Raw genomic sequence first — 16868 nt, forward strand, 5'->3', positions numbered from 1 at the left:
TTCCCTTCTACGTGACTTTACCGAAAGAACCAAGAATATGAATCCCTGCAGTCACGAAAGCTTTAAATCGAAATTTCACGCTGCTGTGCTTCAGCCTGACACTGCACGTGTTGAAACGAAATTCCTACAATGCGTCACCTATATATTATTGGGTCTTTCGGTAAAGTCACGTAGAAGGGAAATAATACAATAAAATAAATGTTTTTTTATTGTTTTATATTTATGTTATTTTATTATTTCCCTTCTACGTGACTTTACCGAAAGAACCAAGAATATGAATCCCTGCAGTCACGAAAGCTTTAAATCGAAATTTCACGCTGCTGTGCTTCAGCCTGACACTGCACGTGTTGAAACGAAATTCCTACAATGCGTCACCTATATATTCTTGGGTCTTTCGGTAAAGTCACGTAGAAGAGAAATAATACAATAAAATAAATGTTTTTTTATTGTTTTATATTTATGTCATTTTATTATTTCCCTTCTACGTGACTTTACCGAAAGAACCAAGAATATGAATCCCTGCAGTCACGAAAGCTTTAAATCGAAATTTCACGCTGCTGTGCTTCAGCCTGACACTGCACGTGTTGAAACGAAATTCCTACAATGCGTCACCTATATATTCTTGGGTCTTTCGGTAAAGTCACGTAGAAGGGAAATAATAAAATAATATAAATGCTTTTTTATTGTTTTATATTTATTTTATTTTATTATTTCCCTTCTACGTGACTTTACCGAAAGAACCAAGAATATGAATCCCTGCAGTCACGAAAGCTTTAAATCGAAATTTCACGCTGCTGTGCTTCAGCCTGACACTGCACGTGTTGAAACGAAATTCCTACAATGCGTCACCTATATATTCTTGGGTCTTTCGGTAAAGTCACGTAGAAGGGAAATAATACAATAAAATAAATGTTTTTTTTATTGTTTTATATTTATTTTATTTTATTATTTCCCTTCTACGTGACTTTATCGAAAGAACCAAGAATATGAATCCCTGCAGTCACGAAAGCTTTAAATCGAAATTTCACGCTGCTGTGCTTCAGCCTGACACTGCACGTGTTGAAACGAAATTCCTACAATGCGTCACCTATATATTCTTGGGTCTTTCGGTAAAGTCAAGTAGAAGGGAAATAATACAATAAAATAAATGTTTTTTATTGTTTTATATTTATGTCATTTTATTATTTCCCTTCTACGTGACTTTACCGAAAGAACCAAGAATATGAATCCCTGCAGTCACGAAAGCTTTAAATCGAAATTTCACGCTGCTGTGCTTCAGCCTGACACTGCACGTGTTGAAACGAAATTCCTACAATGCGTCACCTATATATTCTTGGGTCTTTCGGTAAAGTCACGTAGAAGGGAAATAATAAAATAATATAAATGCTTTTTTATTGTTTTATATTTATTTTATTTTATTATTTCCCTTCTACGTGACTTTACCGAAAGAACCAAGAATATGAATCCCTGCAGTCACGAAAGCTTTAAATCAAAATTTAATGCGTCACCTGTCCGACTGGGTTCAGTCGGCGTTCGAACCTAGCGGACACTCAGACAAAAGTGTTAAAGGTACGCAACTTAATTCTTTAACGCAGGGGTGTCCAAACTTTTTGTAAAGAGGGCCACATTTGATAAAGTGAAGATGCCCGGGGGCCAATAGTTCCTTCTGACATTGTTTTAACCACAAAAGTTACGTGGAAATACACACTGCTATACAACAATTTTCATTGTCACAATTACCTTCATTTTTCTAATGACAATGTAACCAAATATAAGCCACTCAGGCAGACGGGAACAACTCTAAAAACGCAATTCTGCCTTTCATTCAGTCAGATAACATTGAACAAACTGTATAGAATACCTTAAATTTCCATGAGTTCTATGATGTATTTATTCTGACAGAGCTGGCGAGCCATAAATAACACATTATAAGACCGAAGCTGCGGGCCGTATGAAATCTTCCCGAGGGCCTTGATTGGCCCGCGGGCCGGACTTTGGACATGCCTGCTTTAATGCAAGCCGGCGGTGGACTGTTTATTTAAACACGTTAATTTTATTAATCCTTGATCCTAGATTTGAAGCTTTACTTGATACAGCTGTCGTGGCTGTGACGGTTCCACCTGAAGACGGAAGCTTGTGTTGCCTCCGAAACGTCGTGATTTTTATTTTACTTTTATTAATTTTAATGTTTTACCTACGTGACTTTACCGAAAAAACCTAAGGATTATATAATCCTTGATCGTTTCTGCGTGGATTAAATATCGGGCGTTCTCTAGGATTCGGGGAAGGGGGGTGCGTCAGGTGTACGTAAGCAGGTGGGGGGGGGGGGTAAGAAGTCCACGTGCGTACAGCGAGGGGGGGTCAAGTTTTGACAGATTTGTGCTACCGACTCAATGGATGGCCCCCAATCGGTTGACGCCCGGCAGACGTCATCGAGTGACGTCATCACGTCGAGGCGTGTCCGACGTCATTTGGTAGGGGGGTAAAGGGGTGCGTCGTGACGTCATCACGTCGAGGCGTGTCCGACGTCATTCGGAAGAGGAGGGGGTAAAGGGGTGCGTCGTGACGTCATCACGTCGAGGCGTGTCGGACGTCATTCGGTAGAGGGGTACGTCGTGACGTCATCACGTCGAGGCGTGTCCGACGTCATTTGGTAGGGGGGTAAAGGGGTGCGTCTTGACGTCATCACGTCGAGGCGTGTCCGACGTCATTCGGTAGAGAGGGGGGGTAAAGGGGTGCGTCGTGACGGCATCGCGTCGAGGCGTATCCCGGTGGGGGGGGTGGGGCGTAAGGGGGTGGGGCGTGGGGGGCGGGGACACGTTAAAGTCCCCACAACCTCGCGCCGTGATTGGTCCGCCGTCTCCGCTGACGTCATCCCCGCCCTCACCGCCCTATTAGAGCGTTGCGGTGACGTCACCGCGCCGGCCCTACTCAAGGGGGCGAAGCGGCGGCCACCATCTTTCCGGCCAGAGAGAGCGAGCGCGCGAGCGAGGAGAGAAGCAGAAGCCATCGGGGGGGTCTGAGGGAGCCGCGGCCACCGCGAAGCGAAACCACCGGAAACGGCAGCGACAAGAACAGACATCATGAGCGACGCCGAAATCGTCACCGAGGCCCTCGCCGCCGCCGTCGTCGTAGACGCCGTGAACGACGCCGCCGAGAACGACTCCGCGGTCAACGACGACGACGCAGCCACCACCGCCGCCGCCGCGGACGACGCCGAAGACACGCAGCCGCAAAAGCCCGAGAAGAAAGTGATTGGTGAGGAGGGGGGATGGAGGGGAGGGGAGTGGTGGGAGGGGAGTGGTGGGAGAGTGGTGGGGGGAGGGCGAGGGCGCGCGCGAGCTCCAACCGCCACGGCGCGAGACCGTAGTTGGTATTGTGACGTCACGGGCGAGTCCAACTTCCGAAGCGATGGGGGGGGGGGGGGGGGAGTTTAGAATGTGGGGGTTCATCTTCTTGGTTCTTTCGGTAAAGTCACGTAGAAGGGAAGTAATAAAATAATAAAAATAAAACATAATAAACATAATAATACCGAAAGAACCAAGAAGATGGATCCCCTGCAGTCACGAAAGCTTAAAATCGAAGCTTTAAATCGAAAATGTGGGGGGTTGTACTACCGTTCTGGGGAGTTTTTTTTTCTTTTACAATTCAAATGTTTGCCGAACTTTTACCAATTAAAATTAGTGTTACCTTTGACGGGGCGGAGGGTTGGGTTTATCGTGTGCGTACATGGTTTACCGATGGTACCTTGGCCGCCCGACTCGGGCCTGTCACCCCCTCCCCCGCCTCCCCGCTGTTGGACGATGCCATCGTCCGCTTCCTCGTCGCTTACGAGTTCGCCGCACTTGCTGTACAGTACAGCACTGTATATGGCGCACATGGCGATCCTGATTGAGGCCCTGCCACGGCATCTGCTCGCGGCCTATCCCCCGCGCTGCTGTTGAGAGAGACCTTTGGTCGTGCCCGTCCGCTTCCTCGTCGCTTACGAGTTCGCCGCACTTGCTGTACAGTACAGCACTGTATATGGCGCGCGAGCACATGGCGATCCTGATTGAGGACCTGTCACGGTTTCCGCTTCCGGCCTATTAACGCCATTCCCCCCATTTAATAAACACGCTGACTTATTAATAACCACGGTTAGCCTCGGTGGGGGTATTACACAACGAGTAGCGATTTGATGTAAAGTGTAAACCGCGGTGAATGTGCGAGGCCGCGGCCTTTAATGACGTGGAACGTGACGACGCTTGCCCCATCGCTGCCTCGTGAATCTGGAGTTTTATTTCACCGAAACCTGGCTTGGTTTAAAGTGTCACGTTAGTTTCGCTGTCATACTTTAGGGAAGAGTGTCGTTTCAATAAATGCAAGCGGCAAATAATTGGAACGCGCCCGAGAGGGCGACCCGGAGAGATGGAGCAGTGAATTCTGCTCGAGTAGGGGAGGCCTTGAGCCAGCAGTGGATTGAACTTTGGTGATGGTGATGATGAATTCGCAACACCGCTGGATCCGAAATCATCCATCGATGGATGGAGGCCTAAACTACGCTGTGTACGACCACCAGCTGCTTGATTTGGATTAAAGTCGGCAGTAGCTTTGGACAACTATTTGAGTTGGACGTTACTGGTCCCCGTCATACGAATGTGTAATTTTTAATAACACGGGCTTTGTAAAAGGTAGTTGTGGTCGAAAGTTAATTTTGTTTTTAAGGAATTACCGAGCACCCGGCATACGAACGTGGAGTTTTTGCAACGCGCTGCTGAATACATAAGCTACTCCTTTGGCAAGGAATGAGGAGATGTCTGAACCCCTACCATGTGACCGGGGAGGTTTCACTTCGAACGGAAAGAGAATGTGTAAAGTAATAATAATTTAATTTGTTGAGTGATAATCATTTACAGCCAATTTGCATACCCGTCAACCCATACGGCTTACCCCGCATTCTTGTACAGGGAAGTTTAGTTTTCAGGGCCACATACGGCGTACAGCCGTTTTAATATGGGCAAAAAAATAATTGTCTACGGTATTTGTATTTTCCCCTTGTGATGGGACTTTGTAGGATGAACGTTGAGATGTATAAGGGCACAGGGTGACCAATAAGGTCTGATTTGGTCTGTAATAAGTTAATGCGCTGATCAGGGTGTGAATTTGTCAATCCGTTGCTGGATGAGGGCCTCCGTGGATGGGTTGTCTGTGCCATACTACTTCACCACGCTGGTTTATATGAAGGGGAGAGGTTGGGTGGGCCAGGTCCCCGAGGGTTTAGATTTGTCACGCGCCACTCTGATGTTAGCTGCGGCTGGGAATCTGACTCTGGGCACATTTCTCAACTCTTAGCAACAGCAGCAGCAACAACAACTCGCAGTTGTATTTCACTTGGAACATAAACTTCTCTGAGCCCCTGCTAATGTTGATTAATCGCTTGGTTACATGTCCCTACGTTAACTTGTGGTAAGTGACTGATGTTTTCAAAACTAAGGGATTGAGATACTCTTGTTAAAACATCAGAATATCAACAGGCCAATGTACAGCATCACCTTAATGAATGTAAAATGTAAGACGAGCCACAGTAGTGCGATGATGACCATATAACCCCAAGCTCGTGGGACATTCAAGATCACACAACCTTGTTGTGTACACGTCTCCAGGACGTCGGGGGTCGATGACAATTGTGGTTGTTCAAACGACAGCAACGCAATTGTCAATGTTGATGGGCAGCAATGCAGCGCTGACGTCTCATTCCTGTTGACCTCAGTTCTGATGTCTACAAGGGAGGTAAAAATGGATGTCTTTTTTTGCAGCGCGTCTTCCCGTTCATTTGGCCGATGGCTACGGTTGTCCTGAGGCCACTGTGACCCACGCGCAGGGCCATCCCTTGGGTACACAGGGAATCGGGGTGACTGCCCCAGGCCCCGCACTTTGGGGTTTGGGAGCCCCCCCCCCGTCCCTCGCGCTTCGACGTCACGGTGTCGGATGTAATACGTCAATGGACGGCCCCTGGCCACGCACTCGCAAATGTGTGGGCGATGCTGTTCAGGAGGAAGTGATGTACACCACTGTACATGGGGAGGAACACGTGGGTGTGAAGAGTACAAAACAAGAGCGTGACGATGGAGAAAAATGTTTGGGTTGGGCTCTTGTGTGCCTTGGTAATCCAGCTGGGTGTGCTGCCTAGGTCAAACCCTTGGCCTTGTTTTTCAACTCGGCTTCTCATCATCCTCTTCTCTCTGGGGTAGATAAAAATGAGTTGATGCCACGTTGTGAGAACGGTTTTATAATATTCTTAGGTTTTTTCGGTAAAGTCATGTAGGTAAAACATTAAAATTAATAAAAGTAAAATAAAATAAAAATAACGACGTTTCGGAGGCAACACAAGCTTCCGTCTTCAGGTGGAACCGTCACAGCCACGACAGCTGTATCAAGTAAATGAGAGATTGCAAGAGCTTCCACTCCGTTTATATAATGGTTGGAGAGGGGGCAAGGGCCATGTACGGCACACTTTTTATTCATATGGTAAGGTGAGGCTTTATAATGTATCAAGGTTAGTAAAATGGTAATTCATAAAATGCCATTTATGGCACCTTCCCATGAACTCTCTGAGGCTAAAAGTCCCATTGCATGGGATGACGCTGGTCCTATTTGTTGTCTCCACGTACTTCTGTACTCCTTTAGTCACATCCGCTACCCTTACATGGAGATGCACTGACGTGCACGCACACCCATTCTCTTGCATAATCCATAAACTTGCATCACAAGTTCTAAGCTCAAAGTCCTGTCAGCACGTGGAGGGGGGGGGGGGGAGGTCTGCTGCCCCCTTTTAATTCTCCACGTGCTTCTCTACTCTGCCTCTTGTCTCTTAACAACCAACCGTCTAATGTTGTTCCACCGCGTCCTGTTCTCCCGTTTGCTCCTCCTGTGGTGGATTGGGCAGGCAGGCAGCGGCTTCGGCGCCCTTCGAATCGGCGTCGTCTCTGTCGCTTCTCGACGTGCGCTCACGGCGTCGCAGTCTCTGAGCCTCCCTTTTGCCATCGGGTAGAATCTCAACCCTCTTCGCCCACCTGAGAGAGAGAGACATTCCGCTGGCAATTGAAACGAGGAAGTTCCCACCTCTGGTTTGCGTTGAAGGCGAAGTCCCTTGGAATGTGTTTCGTAGTCGGTGGTGTGGGTGGGTGGTAGCTGTTGTTTCCCCTCATCTTTCTGACGTTCTGATTGTTTTTGTTTTTGCAGCCACCAAGGTGCTTGGAACGGTGAAGTGGTTCAACGTGAAGAATGGCTATGGCTTCATCAACAGGTGAGACGCCGCCACCAGACGAGACGTTTTGGAGGGGGCCGTGTAGCTCAGGGGGCGCTCGTAATGTCCGTGTTTGAGATCCGTAGCTCGGGGTGGGAGTGCTCCTAATGGCCGTGTCAGAGATCGTGAGTCTGTTTGTGCTGAGTTGCTGCGTTAAGCTTGCTTGAAGTCGCCCTGTGATGAAACCGGAATTTCCGGTATATTACGTTGTGGGGGCTTGGTCCAGTGCGTCCCCAATGACGGCACCAAAAAAATCGTGACTATATTAAATCGGGTTTTTTCACTTTATTGGGCTCATTCGTTCTCCTGAGAAGTTTCGGTTTGACTCGAGACAAACATTGCGTGCCACTCGTCGTTGGGAGTTGAAATGAAGTCACTTTCAGAATTAGTTTTGCGATGTCATCTTCCAGGGCTGGTCTGCGACGAGGCAGTCCATTCCCTGCTGTCAGAATTCTAAATATACCTTTCTTGGGCTCGTGAAACAATGCCAATAAAATTAGTTGGGGAGGGAAATTAATCCAAGTGTCTATAAAGGGACTCATTTGGTACACGATCCCTGACTATGATACGGGCAAAATCTATGATGGCGGCGGTAGTCTGGGACACTCTTGAGTGACTTTCCCGACAGAGTGGCAAGTAAATGGTTGGAACGGCGATGTCGCTTGTATTCCCCCGTGCCCAGCCGGTGGGGGGCCGGGGGTATGCGCCCCCCACACTCTTATCGCTCCCTCGTTAAAAACCACAAGGTCATTGCGCCCAAGAGCTATTTGAACTTGTCGAGCAGCGTGAACGAAAGCCGCGTGGCCCCGGCGTGGTGTTGGGGCGGTAAAACTAAGTGGGTGGCAAAATACGAGTGAAGCAGTAAGCCTGAAGCAGAGGCTTTCCCCTAAGCGGTGTCCTCGCGTTGCCCGACATGCATTTGAGACGTCGTTATTAAATTCGATGACGAAAGTAATGCCAACAGTGCAACTTTCAGACGTCCTTTTGTTCAGTAGCTGTCCCCACGAACGACGCGTTTTTAAGAGTAGGCGGCAACACCATGCGTCGCGGGTATTCTCGCCGCGTGGGTTTGCCTCCCCGTAGCGGCCATGCACGATTGAGCGTCGCGTCTCTCCAGTTTCCCCCACGCGCCACTAAACCCCGCCAGCTTCGTCGTGGATTGAAACTCAACTATCCATAAGAGGTTTTTTTTTTGGGTTACATCGCGTAAATGTGTGTCGTTAAACCCGCCACCACCCGATGCAACCAATTAGTAAGGTCTGTCACGTAAACAGAACATGCCAATTCGTTACTAGTACAGCACACCTGTGTGTTGGAGAATAAATCCACAACATTTACAATTCTGGTCTGACGTTTTGGCAGTAATTACAGCTGACATCATCAGGCGACAGCCAGATATCACATCAGGCGAAAGCCGGATGTAATAACCGGCGACAAGTCGTACTCTAATTGTAAATGTTGTGGATTTACTCTCCAAGACATGCGAAGGCATGTGTGTTAAACCAAATGTAAACTAACTTAACTATTTTAGATTTTTACCAGGTAAGGCCCCACTGAGCTGTTTAGCGCTTTTTTTTTCCCGGAAGTGATCTGGCCACAGATGATCGCTCGACGAAGTGGTTTATCATCACGCGGGAAATTTATAGCAGCCGAATACTCTAAACACGTGATGTTGATTATAAATGTGGAGGGGGAAAACCGGAAGACATGGAGAAAAATTCACAGACCACGGGGAGAGACACCGCAAACTCCAAATATACACTGGGCGTCAGGGTCGGGATCGAACCCTATCCTCCTGTATACCAGGCGAGGTAGTTAACATCTTCACGGGGAGAGTGAGAGACACGCAAACTCCAAATATACAGCAGGCGTCAGGGACTGTAAGACCCACTGAGCTATGTAGCTGCTCTTTTCAGATGCGACCTGGCCATAAATGATAGCTCAACGAAGTGGCTTATCATGGTGTGGAAATTTCTAGCAGCCAAATACTCGATACGCATGTTTAAAAAATGTGGAGGGAAAAGCCGGAGGACCCTGAGAACAATCCATGCTACCACAGGGAGAACACGCAAACCCCAAATATACGGGCTTCAGGATCGGGATCAAACCCACGACCTCCTGTATACCAGGCGAGGTATTTGACATCTTGCCACCATGCAGGCCCCAGGCCTGTAAAACGCACTCGGATTAGGAAAACTCGCGTATTTAAAATTAACGCGTGGCTACAGTTTAAAATAACACGAGACGGAACCAAATGCTGTTTGTGAAATGTGTTTATCAGTGTGAAAATAAATTTAATAATTGTACATCTCTCTCTCTCCCGCCCCACCCTGCCCCTCGCCTCGTGTTCCCAGGAACGACACCAAAGAAGATGTGTTCATCCATCAGGTGAGCTGCTTTGATGGCGTTGTAATTGTTGTTGTTTGTGAGATCTGGCGGTAGCAGGGGGTTTATTTGTCTTAATTCACAGCAACGATCGATTTCAAAGTCGCCTTCAACGAAACTTCACTCGTCTCGGGCAACGTAAACAAGTTACACGTCCGCACATTACAGTACATTTGTGCTTTTGGCTCGTTCCACTATAAAGCAGAAGGTTGATTCTTTATTCGAGGAGGAGTGAGGCTGAGGGAGGGGGTTAGAGTTGGGGGCAGTAACTGTCCAGGGTAGGCGGGTTGGGAATTGTGGGGTTCCGAACCCTCGGGATTTCATTTTCAGCTCGCAACGGTCAAACTGACGGATGGACGGGCAGACCAGACCGATAGATGGATGGATAGAGATGGATAGACAGACGGATGGATGGCTACAGATGGTGGAAATGCCAACGGACGAATGGACGGGATGGATGGAAAGACAAACAAATGGATGGATGAATGGATACACACACATGGATGGATGAATGTATACACACACATGGATGGATGAATGTATAAACACACATGGATGGATGAATGGATAGACGAGCCAATAGATGGACGTATCGAGAGACTGTTGGACAAATAGATAGATGGGCCAAATGAATAGACAGTCGAAAGGATAGACCAATTTACGGGCTGACAAACAAACAATCCTAATCTCCACCCCCGCCCGCACGTTTTGTTCATCGGCAGACGGCGATCAAGAAGAACAACCCGAGGAAATACCTGCGCAGCGTGGGTGACGGGGAGACAGTGGAGTTCGACGTGGTCGAGGGGGAGAAGGTACGGACGGCAGCAAAGCTGGCGAGCCCCCCCCCCTCCCGACAGAAAGAGATTGTACGGCGTGCGTCTGTGGGTGACGGTGCGAGTCTGTGTCAGCGTGCGTCTGCCGGTGCATGTATCAGTTTGCCAGTGTGTGTGTATCCTGCGTTTATCACGATATGTATTTTGTTCGTACACCACGTGTGTAATTTTATATGTGTAAACGTGTGTTTTATTTACCAGTGGTATACGTATTGGTATCTCCTAAAGAGCAGGTTGTCGACATAAGCATCGGTGTATCTTTGTGTGTCCGTGTCGGCGCGTACGTCAGAACGCACGCACTACCGCGTGGAGCGCGCAAGGCCGCATGCAATCACGCACCGCTGCTTCTCCACAGACACCAAAGCGGCTCTCTCTCGCTGCTCCTCCCCCCCCCCCCCCCCCCCATCTTACCCACTCTATCCCCCCCCACCCCACGTGCCGTGCAGGGAGCAGAGGCGGCGAACGTGACGGGCCCCGACGGCGCGGCCGTGCAGGGCAGTCGCTACGCGGCCGACCGGGGCCGCTACCGCCGCTCTTACCCACAGAGACGGCGCCCCAACGTGAGTCCAGACGTGCACCCCGCCCCCCCCACACTAAACCGCGGTGGCTAGGCGATGTTAACTACCTCGCCCGGTGCATAGGAGGAGGTCATGGGTTCGATCCCGACCCTGGCGCCTGCTGTATTACGCTCACGGCCAACACCAGTGACGATTATCTGAACCGGTCCTGAGCCTCCCCGAGGTCGACTCTGTCTCAAATGAGTACCTGGTGCGGTGCAAAAAAAATTGCCACTGGGGAGACAAAGGTGGCCGGGCGTGGTATTGGCCACCCACCCCCTCGTGTGCCGTGCCGGCCTTCATAGGTGCTCGCTAACAGCATTTGCCTCGAAAGTCTGTTACGGCTATACGGGGGATTTTTGTCTTTGTGTAAGATTTTTATTTATCATTCGTGATGCTTGTTGAGCCAGGACGACCTCGATGAGTCCACGTGGCTCTTAGCCAGGAGGGGCCCTGCCGAGTTTTCCCCGCAGCAGGAGGAGCGACGCTCGCTCGTGCAGATTCCGGTCGAGTAATTGGCGGTGGAATATTTCTAAACTCGGGGCAGATCCGGACCGTGACTCCGTCACACATTGACATCTCCACCACCTCTTGCGAGCGACTCGCCACTGGACCGTAAATATTCGCTGTGAAGCAGGGACAGCGCCTAGCACGTGCAAGGTTAATACACGCCGCAGTTCGTTAACCCCCGTGTGTGTGTGTTTGTCTTGTTCTTTTGGCTCCCAAACACAGAACCAGGAGGGTGGTGAGAATGGAGAAGGGGGAGACGCTGTGGTAAGAAACCCACCCCCACTCTTACCCCCCCCCCTGCTATCCCTCCCCTCCTTCCCTAATCCACTCGGTTACCCCATTCTTGTTGTCCCCCCCACCCCCCGCACCTCCGTTAGCACGGTTGACTACGTACGGTGCGGACAAAGTTCAACATACGTACATACATGGCATCTACGATTAGCGCGGTTGTCTCCGTACGGTGCGGAAGGAGTTCTACGTACGTACATGGCTGTCCCCGCTTTGTGTCTAGAAACGTACAGCCACCGTTTGCCACGAAGTGACGGTGACGTGACCACAGCGCTTGTGCCAGGCTCGGTGCGCTTTGAGGCCGTGTGAGATGAGGGTGCTGAAGTTTTACCTGTAGGTCACGGGACAGACCCCCCCCCCCCCCCCGACTTGCACGCAAGGCCAACGATGGTTGGCCTTGAGCGGGAATCGAACTCTGGTCGCCGGATTTGTAGCGCGGCGCGCTAACCGCGACACCGCCACTCCCCGCACACGCGGTCAGACGCGCACACGCGGCGGGGGCGCGTGCTCGGACACGTGCGTACGTAGAGCTCTCTTGCCCGGTCAATGCTGCGTGCCGGGAGAAGTGGCTGCGTGTGTGAGAGCTCCGGCGGCTGAAGGCTCCATTCTCTGTCTCTGCTGCTGCTGCTGCTGCTGCTGCCGCTGCTGCTGTCGCTGCTGCTGCTGCCGCTGCTGCTGCCGCTGCTGTCGCTGCTGCTGCCGCCGCTGCCGCCGCTGCCGCCGCTGCTGCCGCTGCTGCTGTCGCTGCTGCCGCTGCTGCTGTCGCTGCTGCTGCTGCTGCCGGCTCTCGTCGCCGCAGGTCGTTGACGAGGAGGGAGGAGCAGCGCCGCCGACGAACCGGCGCCCACTCCAGGGACAGTTCCGCCAGCCATACCAACGGTCAGTGCCGATGTCCAGCACGCGTGCGCGTGTGTCTGTGTTTGATTCTCGCTCACGGCAAAACACCAGTGGCTATTATCTGGACCGGTCCTGGGCCTCCTCTAGGTCGACTCGGCCTAAAATTAGTCGCTGGTGTGGTGTGCAAATATCAGCACTGGGGAAACAAAGGCGGCCGGGCATGGTGCTGGCCACCCACCTCTCTCGCTAACAGCGCTTGCCCGTACAGTCTGATAAGCCTATACGGTGTAATATTTGTCTCTGTGGTGTGTAGGGGGAACGGTAGTGTAGCAATTAGCACGCTGCGCTACGAACCCCGTGGCTCTAGGTTTCGGCTCCCGAATGCGGTAATTTATGCCGGCGCCACTTGTCCCCCCCCCACCCTCCTCGCTCGCTGCACCAGCGGTGGGTACCGCCCTCGCCCCCGCGCTCCGCAGCCACAACAGCAGCAGGCGGAGGGGGAGGAAGCCGGCGGGGAGGACAAGGAGAACCAGGCCCAGCAGCGGCGTCCCGGCGGCGGGTACCGGCGGCCGTACTACCACCAGTACCGTCGCACGCAGCAACCGCGCCGCCCCGCGCAGCCCAAACAGCAGCAGGAGGAGGAGGGGGCGGCGGAGGGAGCGACAACGGAGGGAGTAACGGAGGCGGTGTGACGACTGCGACGGAGGACTCCAGCAACAAGGTGGGTTTTGTGTGGGTTTTGTGTGGGTTTTGCGTGGGTTTTGCGTGGGTTTTTGCGTGGGTTTTGCGTGGGTTTTGCGTGAGTTTTGCGTGGCTGCTTCTCTGGCACGCTCAGAGTGAGGGGGTGGGGGGCTGTTGGGGCTGAAAAGGGTTCAGGCAAAGTCTCCGAGCAAGGGCTCTCTAAGAGAAGGCTGGGTTTTAGCAACGTCTTGGAATAACATCGGCGTGAGAATGTGGGAGTCTTGAGACTTGGCAATTAGATTTGAGAGTTGAATTGACCGTTTTATTTGCCAGGCAAAGCCCACAACTTCCTGCGTACCAGGCAACGGAGATGACATCTCCCCACCTTGGCACCCTGTACGAGTGGAGTCTAGACGCGCGGCTGGGTTTCGGTGTCATGGCACCGGGTTAATGGTGGCGAGATGTTAACTACCTCACCTGGTATGCAAGAGGACGTGGGTTCGATCCCCATCTCGACCCTGACGCCTGCTGTATATTTGGAATCTGTGTGTGTCTCTCCTTGTGGTCATGTGGATTTTTCTCCGGATCCTCCAGTTTTTTCTCCACATTGAGAATCGACATCATGCGCTTATAAGCTTCCACGCGATAAGCCCACTTCGTTGAGCTATCATTTGTGATGGCCAGGTCGCGTCTGAAACAGAGCTATGTCGTTGAGTGGAGCCTTACCTGTTAAAATAAAAAATATAGTTTTGTAATACTTTTTCAATGATGGGCGAGCTTGACAATCTGCCTCCCCCATTGTCTGTCTCGCCTCTGTCTTAGGGCTCGGATGAAGCCCCCACCCCGGCCCCCACCCCGGCCCCCACCCCGGCCCCCACCTCTGCCCCCGCCCCGACCTCCACCCCGACCTCCGCCCCGGCCCCCACCCCGACCCCGGTCGTGGCTGCCGAGGCGATTACCGAGGAGTGAAACCAACCAAGAGAGCCCCTCCCTCATCCAGGTACAACTCGCACAGCACGGCTACTGCAGCAGATACAGTGACAGCTTCTACAGACAGCCGCAGTAGTAGCTGCCACCACCACCATTCACCACCGAGTGGCGGTGATGACCCCCACGGCGCTTGTGCCAGGCTGCGTGCACTTTTTGAGGCCTTAGATTTAATTGTGGTGTGTTACGGGGTTGAGCGAGATGACTGGCAGATTCTGCAACCTGTGCCAACTTGCTAAGTATTGCCCACACTTACGACGACGACGACGACGATGTTGCCCGTGACGCCTTTGCCCGTCGAGGAAGGAGGAGGATGAAACGCGTGGTGGTGGTGGTGGGGCGTGTCGTTGCAGGCGTTTGCCGGATGAGCGATCCATCCGAGAGCAGTAAGATCGCAGAGGAGACCGGCCGGGCTCGGTCCTTGTGCACACGCGTCTTGACACTGCAAACGCGACGTTTCAAAATCCCTTTTTTTTTTTAACAAAGAGCCAAAGTACTCCCCCCCCACATCCCCTCTCCACCCCCCCCCCCCCCCCCGGATCCCCCCTCTCTTCCTCACTCCTGCCATTCTCAAAATCACTCTTCCCTCTCCACCACCACCATCTCTTAACCGAATTTCATGGTCAATTGCCAGCATGTTTGTTTTGTTATATAAATAAATGAGTTAAACATGCTCAGGCGCTGAGATTTTTTTTTTATTCAGCTTTTTCCGTGTTGGTACCGTACATTATTTTCTTCCCTCCCTTCTCCCTCCCCAACGATGTCTGGTGTTTTATTAAACAACGCGTTGGTTTTGTCAACACTTGTGGCAACAAAGACGGTTAATAAATTGATTGCCATCAACGTATCCGCTTTTGCCGTTTGATCTGTGTGGCGACTGGGATTGGCGCTTCGAGGACGATGGAAATGAGCGAGTCACTTGGTTTGCCGCGGTGGCTCGGAGATGTTCACTACCTCGCCTGGTATACAGGAGGTCGTGGGTTCGATCCTGGCCCTGACGCCCATATATTTGGAGTTTGCATGTTCTCCCCGTGGTCGCGTGGATTTTTTCTCCGGGTCCCCCGGTTTTTCCCTCCACATTTTAGAAACATGCTTATCGAGTATTTGGCTGCTATAAATTTCCACGCGATGATAAGCCACTTCGTTGAGCTATCGGTTATGGCCAGGTCGCTTATGAAAAGAGCTACATAGCTCAGTGGGCCTTCCCTGTGGATTGTTTTCTGGGTCCCTCTGGTTTTTCCCTGCACATTTTACAATCGACGCAGGTTCAGAGCTTGGCTACGATACGCCGCTTCGTTGAGCTATCGTTTGTGGTGGCCAGGTCGCCTTCTGCAAGAGGGCTACGTAGCCTCGGTGGGGCCTTGCCCAGGTAAAATAAAAATAAAGTTTAATCACAAAGAAGATGGCTTTGTTATCATTATTACCTTTTGTGTGCTGTACCAAGTAAGAGCCTGCACAGACTCCCATTGTCCCATCGATGGTCAACCAAGCGAGTTGCCCTTGGAGGCGGGGGGGGGGCACCCACCCAAGTAATGACAAATAACTCGGTGGGCCTTAAAATAAAAAGAACCAAAGCCTTGGACAATGGGCCCTCCTTTGTAGCACAAGGCTACACCAGGAGGCCTGCAACCACCGGGTTGGCTATGTGCGGTGCAAAGAAGTTCGACTTGCGTGACAAAGGGCCATGGCCTGAAACGTCACCTGTTATATATGCCCCTTTTTTAAGGCCACGTTATTGAATTGTTGAGCTTGTTGTTTGTATCATGTGACCTTTTTTGCCAGTATCAAAGTATGAAAAATAATAGTTTTACCCTCTCGCAATAAAACAGGTGTTAAGATATTCAAACACCAAATAGAATCCTTTTGCAAGGAATCGAGTTCCTGCGGAGGGAGCTGGTAGGAGCGTTGGGTTACTCGGTAAATGGCCAGGGTCAACGGCGGCGTGGTGTATTCTGCAAATATGGCCGACTGAGGGCGGGCACAATCCGGCGTGAGTAGATTAAACGTTGAGTTTTATAAGGGCACCACGGGGTGACCAGCTACTCCCCACCCAGCCCCTCCCCACCCAGCCCCACCCCTCCCACCCCCTACCTAGCCCCACCCAGCCCCTCTCTGCACGACGGACGGACGAAGACAATAATCCCCTGTGGGCTGGTGTAACCAGGAGGTTCCTACCAGTATTAACCACACCGTATTTGTGGTGAACATGCAAACAAAACATGATCTGACAATGATATATAGGCATTGTCTTTGAAACGGATTGGCCTACACCAGAGACGGCCTTCTGTATGGCCTCGTCTCACCAGTGTCAGACCAGAGAATGCCAAAAGGCCAAGCAGGACAAAACCAATGCCACAATATCGGAGCATTCATAGCTCAGGGTGAACAGTTTCATTGCCAGAAAGGGTAAAACCTATTTTTAAATCCTTTATATTAAGTTCGCGTGCTTGCTTGCTTGCTTAGGACCGTGCAAATCTTTCGGTCGTTTTTTAACCCACTTCCCGT

General features: G+C 51.1%; 1 protein-coding gene across 1 annotated transcript; it reads left to right on the forward strand.

Moving 5' to 3' along the window:
* The first annotated feature begins 2797 nt into the window (after nucleotides 1–2797).
* On the forward strand, nucleotides 2798–15210 carry LOC133352435 (Y-box-binding protein 1-like). Its single transcript, XM_061568078.1, is given in 11 exon segments — nucleotides 2798–3258; nucleotides 7222–7285; nucleotides 9640–9673; nucleotides 10393–10482; nucleotides 10950–11063; nucleotides 11793–11834; nucleotides 12658–12737; nucleotides 13138–13381; nucleotides 13384–13416; nucleotides 14199–14376; nucleotides 14717–15210. Coding segments are annotated over 10 exon segments (1023 nt in total). The 5' UTR covers nucleotides 2798–3083; the 3' UTR covers nucleotides 14346–14376; nucleotides 14717–15210.
* The last annotated feature ends 1658 nt before the right edge of the window (nucleotides 15211–16868 follow it).

Source organism: Lethenteron reissneri, chromosome 40 (assembly GCF_015708825.2).
Source record: "Lethenteron reissneri isolate LAM-NWPU_2019-01 chromosome 40, ASM1570882v1, whole genome shotgun sequence".
NCBI lineage: Eukaryota > Metazoa > Chordata > Hyperoartia > Petromyzontiformes > Petromyzontidae > Lethenteron > Lethenteron reissneri.